This window comes from Phlebotomus papatasi, chromosome 2 (genome assembly GCF_024763615.1).
Source record: "Phlebotomus papatasi isolate M1 chromosome 2, Ppap_2.1, whole genome shotgun sequence".
Classification (NCBI taxonomy): Eukaryota; Metazoa; Arthropoda; class Insecta; order Diptera; family Psychodidae; genus Phlebotomus; species Phlebotomus papatasi.
The window spans coordinates 100,857,127-100,873,014 of record NC_077223.1 but is presented as its reverse complement, the minus strand read 5'-3'; the positions used below and the strand labels follow the sequence as shown (position 1 = coordinate 100,873,014).

General features: G+C 32.7%; 1 protein-coding gene across 1 annotated transcript in view; it reads right to left on the bottom strand.

Moving 5' to 3' along the window:
* The window catches only part of LOC129800422 (NADPH oxidase 5), a 38,786-nt gene extending 33,502 nt beyond the window's left edge, over positions 1 to 5,284 (bottom strand). The window contains exon 1 of the mRNA XM_055844775.1: positions 4,793 to 5,284. Coding sequence (XP_055700750.1) covers positions 4,793 to 5,221 — 429 coding nt within the window. The 5' untranslated portion in view covers positions 5,222 to 5,284. The remainder of the gene's footprint in view (positions 1 to 4,792) is intronic.
* Positions 5,285 to 15,888: the final 10,604 nt, after the last annotated feature.

Sequence of the window (15,888 nt, the reverse complement as noted above, 5' to 3'; positions counted from 1 at the left end):
ACCTAACTTAAAATCAGTGTTTTGAAATCAACGGTCGATAAATTGTGGACTATAGAGTGATGGCCTATAGCGAGACTCTACTGTATACTTCTCAGACTTCGTTCTCTAGAGCTTTTTTAACCTTTGACCTGGGGAATATGTTAATAATGCGGAAATCGACTTATGATGGTGATCCTCTAAAGGTCTGAAGAATTTATCTCTAACCATTTGGTCTCTAGACCTAGAGACTGACTGCTAGAGGGATCAGACAAACAAGCAAGGGTAATATAACTTTTCAGAAATCACCTAAAACGCGAAGAAATGTTGAGAAAAGTGATTCCCAGGAGTTGGAAATTTTTCGATTATAATTCTACTATCTCTGTGGAGTTTGAGCAGAAAATTTTATTGTTTTGATAGAAATTTGAGAAATTGAGTTCGGTTTTTAGTCCTACACTGAGAAAAAAACGGGGGTGCGATTAACTTTTTTTTTCCTCATAACTTTAACACTTTTTCGGTGTAAAAATATATCAACATTTTTAATGTTGATTTTACATCTTTTTAAGGGTAAAAATAACATGAAAAGGGTAACTTTAACCCCTAATACACCTAAAAAGCATAATAATTACACCGATTTCAGATCAATACTGTAGGGTAAAATTAACATTTCCGGAATGTTATTTTAACTTTTTCGGATTTCTCTCTCTCAAGTGTAGAGAATCACGAAATCCCTTAAAAAGAGTAGTTTTAATCCATTCAAAAATACCGTTTACTTTTAATCTGTTTAAAGCAAGACATCTTCTCGCTAATTGCGTTCTTCTATTTTTTTTTAAAGGTGCTAAGTTATGTCATCCTTTCAGAAAATCACTGATTTAATAAAAAAAAAAAGATTATTTCTTTAATATTACTTGAATGGATTCCCCTCTTTCATTTCAAGTAAAGATTTTTTATTTAACCAGACATTCAATAAAAAAGTGCAAAAACTAAACACTTCAGAGATTCTTTGAAGAATATACCTGAGCTTTAGAGCAAATATCTTTAATCAGTTAATTACTTGTTTCACGCTTATGCCTTAAACTGCTAATTTCATGCAAAACTTAATATTTTCAACCTTTTTGAAAAATATTTATTTAGAATATTTAAATTATTATTTAAATTTTGAAGGAAAAGTTTTTGTAATTGTGTTCCATTCATTAGTTCCATTGCATTGTCGGAAGAAGAAATTTCAACAAAACTCTTCTTTCTGAGTTCTTTTTCCTGAACTTTTTAATACTATTATTAAGTTTTCAACATAGTTTTTTGTTTGATTCCTTCAAAGTCAGTTCTTTTTTTAATTTAACACCATGACCTGCAATTATCTTGTCGAATTAATATCACACATTTTACAAAAACCCTTGTATTTCTATCATCTTTCCATATAAAGCACCTACCTAATAATATATAATTTACCAGACCTATAATTTCTGTAAAATATCGCTTATGTTAAAAGATCAATTTATTATTAATAAATTACAGAGCTCATCTTATAAATATTCCACTCAACGAGAAATTAAATTTCCAAGAAGAATGAATGCAATTTTAAAACAAGATTTTAATTATGTTAATTGCGACAAATTATCGTCAAAATTTCGCACAAGCATTTCAGTGTTAAATAGTTTATTTAAAAAAAATGCAAAAAAAAATGTTGCTGGTTTTATTGAACGGAGGGTTGAAGATCACAGCTCGTTTGTGAGATTCGAAACTTTCAATTTCATTGGGATAATTAGTTTAAGATGAGGTGTTGCATAAATATTTTGAAGATGCCGCTGTGTGCAAAAAAAGCTCCTTTTGATCTCGCAACTTGGAAGCAAGATTGTGTATTAATATTTTTAAAAAAAAATCCGTGGGAAAAAAGCGACTCAAGTAGCACCTTTCAAAAAAAAGTATTGCAAATTGAAAGGTGCGATTGGAAGGAGCTTTTTTTATAATTAGACTCTCCTTGTTTTCACCTTTTCACACTTTATTTATTTCTATACATTAACTCCCCAATTATCGGTACAATGATCTCTTTGTCTGACAGACTTTTTTCTCTGATTCTTTTTCATCTCTCACTTATTGCTTATTAATATTATAGGAGGCATAAAACTATCGCTTGCACTGATGGCCAGCAACTGGGTCAAGGAAAATATTCAAATAAAAACACATTAAGAGCCGAGAGTAGAATGTTCAGCCAGCAAATTACATTGCGATTAAATGTAATGCTACTCTTACATATATTGTACACGCTGTCCAGGGGAGGCTTTCCAGGACAGACGACAGAGATAGAGCTTTTTTTGCTAGAGCACGCGCGCGTGGAAAGCTCATATCGCACAGTTGCAGGGGAAGTGGCTTAACGGAATTTCTAGAGACATCCTGACTTTTATAAATTGAAATAGGGCACACTCTGGCTTCGAACACTTCATATTTTTCCCATGTACCTTTAAGCAGTCTACACACTAGATAAATTATTGCAATAATAACATTTCAAAGTGGCATTGAAATAAAGCTTTAATATTGAAACCAATATTTCAATATTTGCCTACACACTGAAAAAATTGATTTCAATATTAAAACTTCAATATTACAACTTATTAGAATACTATTCTAGTCATTCAGTTCCTTTCAAATGTCGAAAACATCTCTTGGAATTAGCATGTTTATGAACAGGAAAACATCTCAGAATATCATCGTAGACATCACCAGATATTCTGCTGTATATCCTGCTCAATTCTTCCCAGAACCTCATCTTTGTCAGGACTTCCCCCCTACTTCCTCCAGTAAATCTCAAATCTTTTAGAATTTTGCAGTACCTTTTGTCAAGTATGTCTGGAATACTCATGTTGGTCAGAAGATTCTCCTGGTGCCTCCAGGAAATCACAGATCTTCTGAGATTTTCTTTTGTATTTTGTCAAGGACATCCAAAATACCCAAGTTAGTAAATTTCCCTAACGTCGGTTTTTTTCAATACAATGGTTGGTCAGAAAATTTCTTCTGGAAGAAGTTGGAGAAATCTTCTGATCAACTAGGGTATTTTGGGTGTTCTTGACAAAATGCAGAAGAAAATCCCAGAAGATCTGTGATTTCCTGGAGGAACTAGGAGAAATCTTCTGACCAATTTGGGTATTTTGGTTGTTCTTGACAAAATGCAGAAGAAAATCCCAGAAGATCTGTGATTTCCTGGAGGAACTAGGAGAAATCTTCTGACCAATTTGGGTATTTTGGGTGTTCTTGACAAAATACAGAAGAAAATTCCGGAATGTCTGTGATTTCCTGGAGGAAGCAGGTGAGAAGTGCTAATCAAACTGGGTTCTTGGGAAAATTTGACAAAATGTACAGCGAAATTCCAAGAATCTGGGATTTTCTGGAGGAAGCAGCAGGAAGACATGTGTCCTGACTTGGATTTTGATCTTGGATGTGTTTTCATTCATGAACAAGGAAATCCCAGTAGTTCTGTGATGTTCTGAACGAAGAAGATTCCTTACCATTAAGAAATATTGAAGGAAATATCAAATCAATTTGATATTTAAAATTTCATAAAATTTGAATAAAATTTATAATAATTTATATATAATAATAATTGATTTATAATAATAATAAAATTTATAATAATAAAATTTGAGATTTGAATAAAAGATCCGACACTGAAGCTGATCCCTAAGCCGATCCTTGTGTTTATTTTAAAGGCTCAAAGAAATTTGACATTTTAAAAATAAAAATCTTGACTGGAGAGTATGAATCAGTGTTTAAAGACCGATTTAAATATTTAACTCTTAAAAATTTATTTCCGAATTGAGATGATTATCGAAATATTTCAATTTTACTTCAAGTTCGAGCTTTTGTTTTTAGCAAGTTTTCTGAATTCAGAAATACAATATTAGAATTTTTTCTTCTTTTCAAAAGAGATTGGTAGCGTTCCTTTTCGTCAATCCAAAAGCAATTTGTAATTTAAAAATGCACCAAATGTAATTTGAAAATTGTACGTAAGAATGGCTCAAATAATAAGGGTTAAAAGGTAGAGTATACTTATCGATGTAAATTGTATGGCATTAAAGGTGTTTAGAAAGTATTTAGTGAGCTTGACTACGTTTGTTTATTTTGCGTTTTCGTAAATTTTATTTTACTTAGCAATTTTTTAAACTGTAGAAACCGTGAATTCCAACTAAACTAAATTTATTTTGTTTTTGTTCCCTAGTTATTGCAAAAAACGCAATTTTCTCATTTTATACAACGAATTACAGTAGAATTTTGATTTATGAGAACATTTATTGTTCAAATCGTTCAAATAAATCATTATCAATAGCAAGGTACAGTAGACTCTCTCAAATTCGGGCATATGGGATCGAAATGTCAGCCGAATTAGACAGAAATTCGGGCGACAAACTTTTTGAAATGCAACGATTTTTTATTTATGTGCATATAAATATTGAGTTTACACACTCAAATATAACATAAATTGCATGAAAATCCCTCAATAATGCAAAATCACATCAAAACTTAGACAAACCATGCCAAATTTGCTTATATTTGATTCATTTGATAATCATAATCAAACTTGAAAAATGTCAACAAACTTTTTTCAAATTTAACCGCTGCCCGAATTAAAAAGTAGCCCGATCTTAAAAGAGCCGAATTAGCGAGAGTCTACTGTAAAAGTCCCCTTTCGTCTAGAGAAAAATTTATTGAAATATCAAGTTATGCCCCTTCTATTGGAAGTGTGCGAAAAATTACATGGTTCAGTGCTAATTGATCTCTCTTGGGGGCTCGGCAGGTGATGAGAGGGCCTCTGAAATCATCATACCTGATTCTTGAAACATTTCTGGAAGCCCTCGAAGGTGAGCTTGTCCTCACCTAGCAGGACACTGCATTCAGATATGAGGAGCCAACGGAGTTTGTCCCTTTTGACCTCTAGCTCCATCACACTGCATTCTTGAGGGGAGGAGGTGTCTTTCTTGACCTCCTCTGGGTGCGTGGGTGATGAGAAGAAGGTCTTGTACGTGTCACTGAAGGGTTTCACTGTAGCACTCCTCGAATCCACAACATCCACTGCCTTCCCTTCCCCACAAGAGCTCCGCTGGAGCTCAACTTGGGCAGGATCAGGCGATTTATGCATGGCACTCATGTAGGCCTGATTCTGCCTTCTGGCAAAGTCCATTGGTCCACTCATGGCACTATCACTGCACAGTTCATCCGAAAAGGATACCTTCTTCACTTGATTCTGATTCTCCATATATAATGCCCCCAACACCCGAAGATGACCACACTTAAGACAGTCACGAGCTCCGATCGAATCTTTAAGCCTACCTAACACGGCTGAGATCTCAATGTAGACTGAGTGGTTGGGTGGCAAGGTGAGAGAATCAAACGTTCACTTTTTCTTGATCTCTGGGTGCCTTTCGAAGCTCAGGTGTTCTCGCCAGAGTGTGATCCCAAAGTGAAAGACACCAAATTCAACACATCGACAAGTCAACCTCTTTGATATACTTGCAAATAGGCGCTCAACCAGTGGGTCAACTTTGTACAATGGTGCCCCAGGGGATGCTCGCAGGAAAGAATTATCCGCTCAAGCCTACAATCATCTCAAACATTGCAACATTGTAATTTTGTAATGATTTTGAGTTGGATCTTAATTCTTCTTGAGCAGTTCTTAGAATTCTATCATTATGCAAATTTGTTAATCAATCTTGTTATTTAAAAAACATGTCTGGAAAATTCCTAATATTCTTTTAAATTTAAAAATAGAACTTTGTCAGATGTTAAAAAAAAATCTTTGATGTATCAGTGACCTTTTTTGCAACGTAAACCCTTTAACGATGACCTATAAGTTCTTGAAAAGCTACTTTTTTATGTTCTTAACCCAAAATATCGTGGAATTGCAAACAATAATTTTATTTTCATTATAGTCTTAAAAGAAGAACTAGTGAAAGGTTTTGCTTTTGGAAATTGAGCTTGAGTCATTTTTTCATTTCTGTTTTAGTTCTTATGACTGGTTTCTTCCATCCTTTGCGCCTTCCATCGCCGTCTTAACGTTACTTTCAACCCCCTTGATCAAATTATGCCACTAATTGTACGGAAGAACTAAGCGACGGACGTATAGTTAATACCTTAATATGGAATTCCATAAGTTGTCGGGAAAGGTCAATAAGTTGATGTACTTTCCCTGGGTGAATGATCTTTCCCGACAACTTCCGGAATTCCCTACTAAGGCTTGCCACGAATCTTGCTGCTTTTACAGTAGAGATCGAACTTATCATTTGAAAAGATTCAGCCTTAGAATTAAAGGATGTTCAGTTCTATATAAAGGTTTGATTTAGTTCTTCTACAAAGATTTAAATTTCACACATTTAAAATTATTTAAATCTTTAAATAAAAAGGTAACCAGTGCTCTCATAAGTAAATCTACGTCTTGGATCGAGAAACGACTTAGCGGAAAATTAATGGAAATGTCAAGGGGTAACTCATTCCCATTTTTTCTGACAAGAGTTTCTGGTTTTTCGGGTTTCGCGATGCAATTTTTGGGTTTCTCGGGTTTCGCGAAGCGTTTCTCGGACAATTGACGAGGGTTTCTCAATATGAGTTACCCCTTGTGGAAATGTAGTTTAATAAATTATTATAAAGATTTTAATTACACTAAGCTGTCTACGGGCTAATCCCTAATTCTAAATGGGCCCTAACCCCTCGATTCTAAGATAAAGAAATCGAAAAATTAAGTTAAATATTTAGTGTTAAAATTAAAAATATATAATTCTGAGTTAAAAAGTAATTACTCTCTTTTTTACTTTTTGAATATTTGAAAAACCATTACCACGATGTTTAAAATAAAGGAAAACTTTAAGAATTTCGATATTTCTTTTGCACTTTAGTTATTGCAAAACTTTATACTTAATTTAAAATTTAAAATTTGAGGATCATCATTGGACAATCTGAACCACCTTTTAAAAACCGATTTAAAAATTAATCTTAAGGATTTCAAGGGTGCCGGTCAAAATCCCGAAAAGCCAAAATACTAAAGAAACAAAATTCCGATTGAGTTGAAATCCCGAAAAGGAAAATCCTGAATGGACCGATATCTCTCTCGAATGGATCAAAATTCCGAAAATTTCTAAATTCTGACCACCAAAATTTCTAAAACCCAAAATCTCAAAAAGCCAAAATCCTGGAAGCTAAAATTTCAAACACCAAAATCCTGTACGGTAGACTCTCAATAAGCCAACATGTCGAAAAGCCAGAATCCTGGAAACCAAAATGCCGAAAAGCTAAATTTCGAACACCAAAATCTCGAAAAGCCAAAATCCTGAAATCAAAAATCCCGAATGGGCAAAATCCCGGAATGAATGATATTCCATGGAAAGTAATGTCTGGAGTAATTTTCCAAAGCACAGAAAATTTACCTTTGTCTCCAGCAAGATCGGGTGCAAACGTAGGAGTAGTTATGACACTCTTAAGAATTCTGGATTTTGGCGTTCGGGATTCTAGAATTTTCGGGTTTTTGGCTTTGGGAATTTTGACCGGGACCTTAAATTACAATACCCTGAAACCTGAAATCTGAAAGTTAATACAATAACTTCTTTGAAATCTCTGGCATCCGAGAAGTAACATGGCAAGATTTAGGGTGAGGACCCCATAATGGACTTTTTCATCTTATTATGGGTCATCTTCAATGGTTTGTACATCGGGCCTTCTTTATCATGCAGTGCAAAAGCTAAGGGGAATTCGAACCTAATATTTGCATTATAGAGCGGGGGCTTTACAACTCAATTTATTAACTGCCAATTGATTACATAGGGTAAAAGTGCCAAATTTCGGCATAGTTGCATGCAAGCGTCAAGGTCTCAAGTTGGAAATGTAATATTTTAAATACAAATTGGTTTTTTTAATTCTTTCTTCTGAAAGAGTGTTGCTTGGAACCTTGTAAAGGGTTTAAAGTCTTTATTTACTTTAAAATTATTCTTAATACATTTTAAAATGAATAAAAATATAGACATAGCTTTGGTGCCCTATTTCGGCCACCTTCATTCTCATAGTTCTTTGCCCTTAGGGAATTCTTCCAATATCTTTTTCACGTCATCTCGTTTCTCGAAGCTACATTTTTTGTTATTCTTTTGTATTGTATAATCTCTAGAGTACGTAAAATCTAAAATATCATGAAAATTCGAGGAACAAAAAAGGTGGCCGAAATTGTAAGCTGGCCGGAATTTGACACACTTACCCTATCTATTTTATGAAGAACTTCTGTAAATCATTTACATTAAGGAGATGAGCTTCCTCCAAATGCGTTAGAAGATGTGATCCTTTCAGGACAGGAAAACACAAGAACTCTTTGCCAAAGCTTACGGCCTATTTTACTGTCCTGAATGGATTACACCTCTTACGCATCTAGAGGGAATTCATCACCCTACCTTACTTACCGAATTTACTACCGATCTGTCTGTATTCTACAAAATGGCAAAACTCCTATGAATGCTCTAAATATTTAGTCAAATTGTTTTATTTACTAATTTGGAAAAAGTTTTGTCAAATTAACAAGAAAAGTTTGTCAAAGAATGTTCATTCATATAAAATATGGAAAAGTTTTGCCAAATTTGCAGCCACCTGGATCTTGTTAAAAGTTTGACAAAAGAATGTTTTTTCATAAGAAATGTAAGAAACAATTTTGTTAAATGGGTAAACAACATCCTTTTGGCAAAATTTTAGCAAAATATATTTGTCCGCTTGACAAACTTCAGAGTAGTTTATCAATTTTTTTTAAATAAATTATATATTACTTTTTTATATTTATTTATTTATATGACTTTTGAGACATAAATCTCTTGTAGGCTTGGTGTGGTAGTAGGAAAATCAAGGAAAGTCACAAACGTCCACCGCCGTCTTGGCGTTGATGACCTACCTCCCAAGAAAAACGATGAAAAAGCTCTTTCGCAAAACATACATTGCAAACTCCCAGTTTATTCTGAAGATTTATCATCCCTTGTACTTTCTTTTCAATAGAATTTCCCTGCGAGTAGCCCCTGGCTAGGTGTAGCTTCGTTTTGCTGATTGAGAGGGAGTCATTGAAAACTACAAATTTCTCACTATTCAATTTTTTCTTAACACTTTACCTTAACCCTCAAAACAACTCTTAATGCCACAAACACAGACACACCTGCCTCAATGAATATTTATTGGTTTTATCGGGAAATCATGTTTGCTAAATTGATCTCCTCACCTGGAGGTATTCCTACACTTTATTTTTTTTCCTCTGCACTCTCTTTGCACGCGGAAAGCCCGCGAATTGCACACGAATTTACCGTAAGGCTCAATTGTGCGGGACTATCGCGGTGAATATTGCATGTAATTTACGAGCATAAAGGTGAATTAAGTATTAACAAAATATAAGCTTTAGGTGGAATTCCGGTTTTTCGCAACTGAAGCGTCTTCTCGGCTAGAGATCACGACGATTGTCTGGCCAATATTCACATTTAAATAATTCTTTTTTTCTGTCTTAGCCCCACCTTTATTTGCATGAAAATACCAAAAAGAAGTCGTAAGGTCACATATTTTTGGCTCCTTCATGGCACTTCTTCCATGGCTCATCGATTTTGGGTTTATTTGCCGGTTCGTCTCTTGATCGTGCTCTCAAGTCTTTCGATTTTTCAGGCAGGAACTAATAAATTTTAGACTTTTATTGCCAAACTTTCTTAAGCGATTTTGATAGACTGCGATCTTGATAAATGTTTAAATGCTGGTAATTAGCACTTCAAAACATGCAAAATCTCACCAAAAGATCATTGTTTGGACATTTCTTCTGCACAAAAAAAATGAATGGAATTTTATTTATTTTTGCGGAGGACGAAATAAGATTAGAAAATGTAAAATGCATTAAATGAAAAGTTTACGCATTCGGCGGTATCAGTAGTTATGATTCTTTTTATAGGTAAACTATAAAAAAACAACTTTGCAATTTTCATGTTATAGTTTAATTACAGCAATAAATTAAATCAAAATACCGGACTTCAATTTAAAGCAAAACAGTGTTTTTTGTTTGTAATTTGAAAGTTATTGCATTTTTTTATTGGAAAAAGACATTATCGACTTTGAGAATGTAAAATTTTATTGCACCCTTACATTATTATTTTTAAAAAAATCTATTTTTGTATTTTATATACCTTAATTATGAAAATTTGAAGGAAAAATACAATAATATGCGACGGTTGGTTGAATATTTTCTTATACTCATTTATTAGTTTTCTTAATGATTTTATTCAAATTTAAAGAGAATTTTTTCGACACGAAAATATGTAAATATTTATCTATCTGTCTATAAAATTCCTAGCTTTGCTGAATGCTCGAATCAATGACTTAGAAGCCTAATTTATTTATTAATTACAGATTAACGTTCAGTTAATTACCGAATCGGTATAAAAACTAATTCATACTTGTCCGGAATTCAAAGACCTTTCTAATGAGTCTAAACTTCTTCAAATCGGTTGAGAAATATGTATTCTAGAGCCTGTTTTACTTTTAACCTTGATAAACTGGTAGTAGGAATAATTCAAGGTCATTTTGAGTGACAAGTACGAGTAACAAAAAGGAGAAAATTGAGAAAACCCCAAAATTCTCTTTCTAAATATTTTTTATTACTTTCTGATTTTAAAATTTGATATTTTTTATAAATAATTTTTGTATTTTTTTAAAATTCTTATGATAATTTTTGAATCATTATTATTAATTTTTAAAACATTAATTTTTACACAATTTTGTTGTTATGAACTATATTTCTAACAATTTTTTCATAATGGACAGTCGATATAATCGAACATAAGTTATCATATCACCACGGGTTGGAAATTTCAAGACCTTTCAGTTAAATTCCGTCTTGACCAAATAGACTGAAAAACAGATAGAAAAATGGATTCTAAAGTGCTTCAACTTTAATGAATAAGACATTTATTTTAATAAATTTGAAATTCAAACATTCGGTAATCTTGAAATTTCACGAAAAAAAAACTTTTTCCACATACGTTTACGGAATTTTGTTGACGTTCTTGACCATAGAAGTGTCAAGAATATCGAAATTTCTAAATGGAAGAACATCCATCGCTTAAGCGGCGAATATGCAAACTTGCGCTTTAAGACTTTCGATCAATTTTCGAATTTAGCTTGGCTTCGGAGTGGCTTTGTCTCGTCGAAAGCTTATTAATGAACAGAGCCATTCCCTAACATATTCGAAAATGATAGAAATCGATTAGGCCATTTCCGAAGTATGTATACACTGAGAAAAAACCGAAAAAGTCAAAATAACATTCCGGAAATGTTAATTTTACCCTGCAGTATTGATCCGAAAACGGTGTAAATATTACCCTTTTTAGGTGTATTATGGGTTAAAGTAACCCTTCTTTTATGTTGATTTTACCCTTAAATTGTGTAAAATTAATATTAAAAAATGTTGATATATTTTTACACCCAAAAAGTGTTAAAGTTATGACGAAAAAAAGTTAATCGCAGCCTCTTTTTTTCTCAGTATATCAAAACAAACTACTTTGTCTGGGAACTAGAAGGCACAGGGAAGGGGCAGAAGGGACTAGGAAAACAGGAAAACCATTTCAACTGAAAATATCTTTACTCTTGGAGAAGGTCACCGAATACCTGAAGTTGTTATCTCTCACCGTTTGTTCCCTACGCGTCGGTTACATACAGAACAATTTTGGGTTATATTACTCTCTATTTGAGTTCGAGAAATGAAGTAAATATAATTTTCAGCGATGAAATATCAAACTTCTCTATATAGAAAACAAAAATGGAATGAGTCACCTTTCAATGGAAATGTAAAATGCAAAATGAATTCATTCATTGATTCATTTTGTAACTTTCTTTCCTGTATTTCAAGTTGAACTCTAGCTTACTATGAGTCAACTCTGTAATACCAGAAATTCAACCCTATAAATTTTGAATAAAAAAAACTTGCTGATTATTTTCTATTTGTTATCGCAATTTTGAAAATTATTTTTTTCAAACAAATTGGATTTTTGAAAGGTACACCGTACACAGATCCTTATAAAGCTTTTCTTTTTATTTTTCATGTAAAAAAAAAGTTTCAATATTTAATTCGTCTTTGAAAATATCGATGATATTCTTAATAAATCGTAAGCATATCAATTGCAGTAGCTGTTCCCAAAAGAAAAACTTAATTCCAAAATTGCAAGATGCAAACTGAAACGACATGTAAACACCATAAGAAAAGCACCAAAAAGAGAGATTCAGTGAAAATTTTAAATTAATATCAGTCTGCATTCTGCATTCATTTATCATTGACAGAAATTTTTATTGTTCCGGAATCGCGAAAGTCTTCAGCATTTATTCTCTTGCGAAAATTGCGCAAAAGACGTACAAAAATGTCCAAATGTCGCAATTTAGTGTCATAAAGCTTGCACTTTTTCGACTGCCCATAAAATTTCCCACACTCTACTCTGATTGATTGTAAGCGAGAGTTGAATCGCGATCACCCGCTGAGGATATAAAAATATATAAAATATAAAAGTGAAAGAAAAAGAAATGAGATCAAAACCACCTGTTTGCTCATGAGTTTTCGCGGTTTTTTTTAACCGGTTAAATTAGTTTGTAGGCGTGTTTTTCGAATTTTTGAATATAAAAATGCCCAAAAAGATTGATTAGCGTGCCATCTGGTGAAAGTAGAAGAGACTTCTACCCATTAACTTCCTCATCTGCTAATTAAAAAACCAGAATAATTTTAAAAAGAGCTAGTAAAGATGCTAGGGTTGCGAGGGGATAGTAGGGATGAAGAACAGGAAGAACAGGAGTAGTTTAACCCTCTATCAGGTAAAACCGTCTCAAGACGGTCATTCTATAAATCGCATTTACTGTTACTGCAATATTATTACTTTTTCGAAGTAAAAATATCTACAGTGTCCTCAGTTATCATATGTTATCATCAGTTGATATTTGGTTATCATCTTCAGTTTTGTGACACAGATCAGAGAAAAAAACAACGAAATTTTGTTTGCAACATTTTTCGTTTTCAAGTGCAAAAAAGATTGTTTGAAAAATCTGACTGTATAATAAGAATTTTGTTTCCTGAAAGATATGTTATTCTAGTTTGTATATTTCAATTAATAAATGTGAAAAAATTGAATGTATGAGTTTTAGAAAGAAAAAAAAGAAGACCGCATGTGGACGATGTTATCGGTTCAGGTGCAAAATTTTCAAAAATAACCGATCTTTGCCGATCTTTTTTTTAATTGTTTTGATTGTTTTCGTAAAAGTGTTTAGCAACATAATAATCATATAAAACAATTCAAATGACACGAAGTCTGTCCAGAATGAGTAAAATGGTCGATTTCTGCGAATTGAGCGAAATTAATAAAAAGCAGGCTTCAACAGTAATAATAAATTCACTAATTTCGACCTTGAATGCCACAGATCGTCAAATAAGGCCATGAAAATGAGCAATATATTTTAAAGTACCTTCGAGTTATACAAGAAAGTGAAGTTTTCATAGCTGACCTGTGACCTATTCATTAAAAATCAGTCTCATTGACACACCTTGAGCATCATTAACGTCTAAATCTAAAAATTCTAAACATTTTTTCCTAAAATTTATCATTTTTTAGATAATCATAGAACATTCATCTATAAAAAACGTTTAAAATTCATTTATTTTGCTATTTGTTCACTATTTTCCAATAAAAATATTTCAGTCTTTTGATGCCTTTAAACAGAAATGACCGCCTCCAGGCGGTCTTTACCTTTTCTCACCAGGCTCCCAAATGAAAAGTGATAATGAAGAACGGAAGGTTTTTTAAGTTTATTGGATGGACCATTAATTACCTTAGAGAAAATTATTTAACTATTTTTTTGCATATTTCTTTTAATGATCTTATTTGAAACAATCTGTATTAAAGATACAAAAAGTTTCTTCTATGTCAAACGATTAAAACGATAAAAACAAAATGAAACGAGAGGATCTGTCCTTCAACAAAATCCAACTATTTTTTGCATATTAAAGTAAATACTGTTAGAGTGTTAAAGATATACAGTAGACTCTCGGCTGTTTTTCAATCGGGCGCAAAATTTCGTAGACAATTTTCACGTTTGATTTTAAAGCAAATTTGTTCAAATTTGCTGTAGTTCCTCTTGTTTTATCGTGATTATTTATATTTGAGCGCTTTTTGTGGAATATACAATAATATTGATGCCAAAATCTCTCGATAATTTGGATGATATTATGACCCATATGACCGATTGAGAGAGAGTCTACTGTAATACAGTACCCGCTTTGTTATTCTGATGATTGGGGAACAAAATAACAGATGTTCGCTTCGTTATCCGGATGGATTTTTTGAATTTGTTCAACGTCTTGAAAATAGAATACGAGATTTTTTGTAGAATGAGTATAAAAGTTTTAAAGAAGATTAAAAAGATATAATTAGAGAATTCTATGCTATTATACTTCATTTATTAAACAAAAACATCACAGAATAATTCATTTTCATTGCTGAACACACATGCATACATGACCCCAAATTTATTTTAAATGTAACCGTCGAGAACTCGTCCAGATTTCGCCTATACGGATTAGAGAGCGGATACTGTATAATCAATATGCTTGGTTAGAAATTTAAAATTTATACAAAACAATGCAAAACACTAAATAAGAAATAGGGCAAAGCCATGTACGGAGAAGTTGGGGAAGCTTGAAAATTGGGCTTTTTCTCCTATTTTCGAAAGGAACTACGCCTTGTCATAATGTAGTTTAGCTTCACAATTGAGGCGCTGGGAGCAAAAAAACTCTAAGTCGTATGCATTTCCCTATTAAAATAGCGTTTTTTGCTCTGAGCTCCTCAATTGATCTTTGGAACTATAATTACATCGTGATAGCTCCAGTTCCATAATAGAAGGAGAAACTTGATTTTAAATATACTTCTCCTTTTCTAATTGTTAAAATAATATCACAATAGGCTGTGAAAACTTAAAATTGATCTTGCCTAATACATACAGTAGACTCTCGCTAATTCGGCTCTTTTAAGATCGGGCTACTTTTTATTTCGGGCGGCAGTTAGACTTGAAAAAAGTTTGTTGACATTTTTAAAGTTTGACTGTGTTTATCAAGTGGCATATATGCCCAAATTTACGACAGTTTGACTTAATTATTATGTGATTTTGCATTATTAAGAAGTTTTAATACAAAATCACAATAAGTATGAGTATCTAAACTTAATATGAGTATATGCAGATGAACAAGAAATCGTTGCATTTCAAATAGTTTAATACCCGAATTTCTCTCTAATTCGGGTGACATTTCGGATCTAAATGCCCGAATTTGAAAGAGTCTACTCTAAATACATATTGCAGACGTTGAGATAACTTGGGTAACTTCTTAACTTTTTTTTTGCCAACAATATTTCAAAAATGCAACCCTCTGGCAAGATGGTCTTTTTATATGGAGCTATTTGAAGCCAATTCCTAAATTGATCTCGAACTCAGCTCGCAGTGCTCCGAGGAAAAAATTTATTTAAACAAAAGTTTAGTATATTTATCCCTCCATACGGAAAGGTATCTTATAATACGGAAAAACTTCGCACTTCTTAAATATTTAGCTTTTAGCATAACGGTAGCGAGTGCAAAGAAATTCCTATATAAATTTAAATCGAAGTATGAGAAAGTGACTTCAAATTTCAGGCAACTTGCCAGGGGGTTGCAAAAATGTAATATATTTAACATTTAAACATTCATTTAATGACCATTTTTGTCAAGTTCATTGCCCAATTTACTGAAGCTTTTAATAAAATTGCAAAAAAATTCTAATTTTGTGTAGGCGATGTAGACAGATCGAAGACTTTGTCTACAATTGATGCGGATAAAATCCGAATGTGTCTTGGGAGTATCCGTAGACACGTTTTT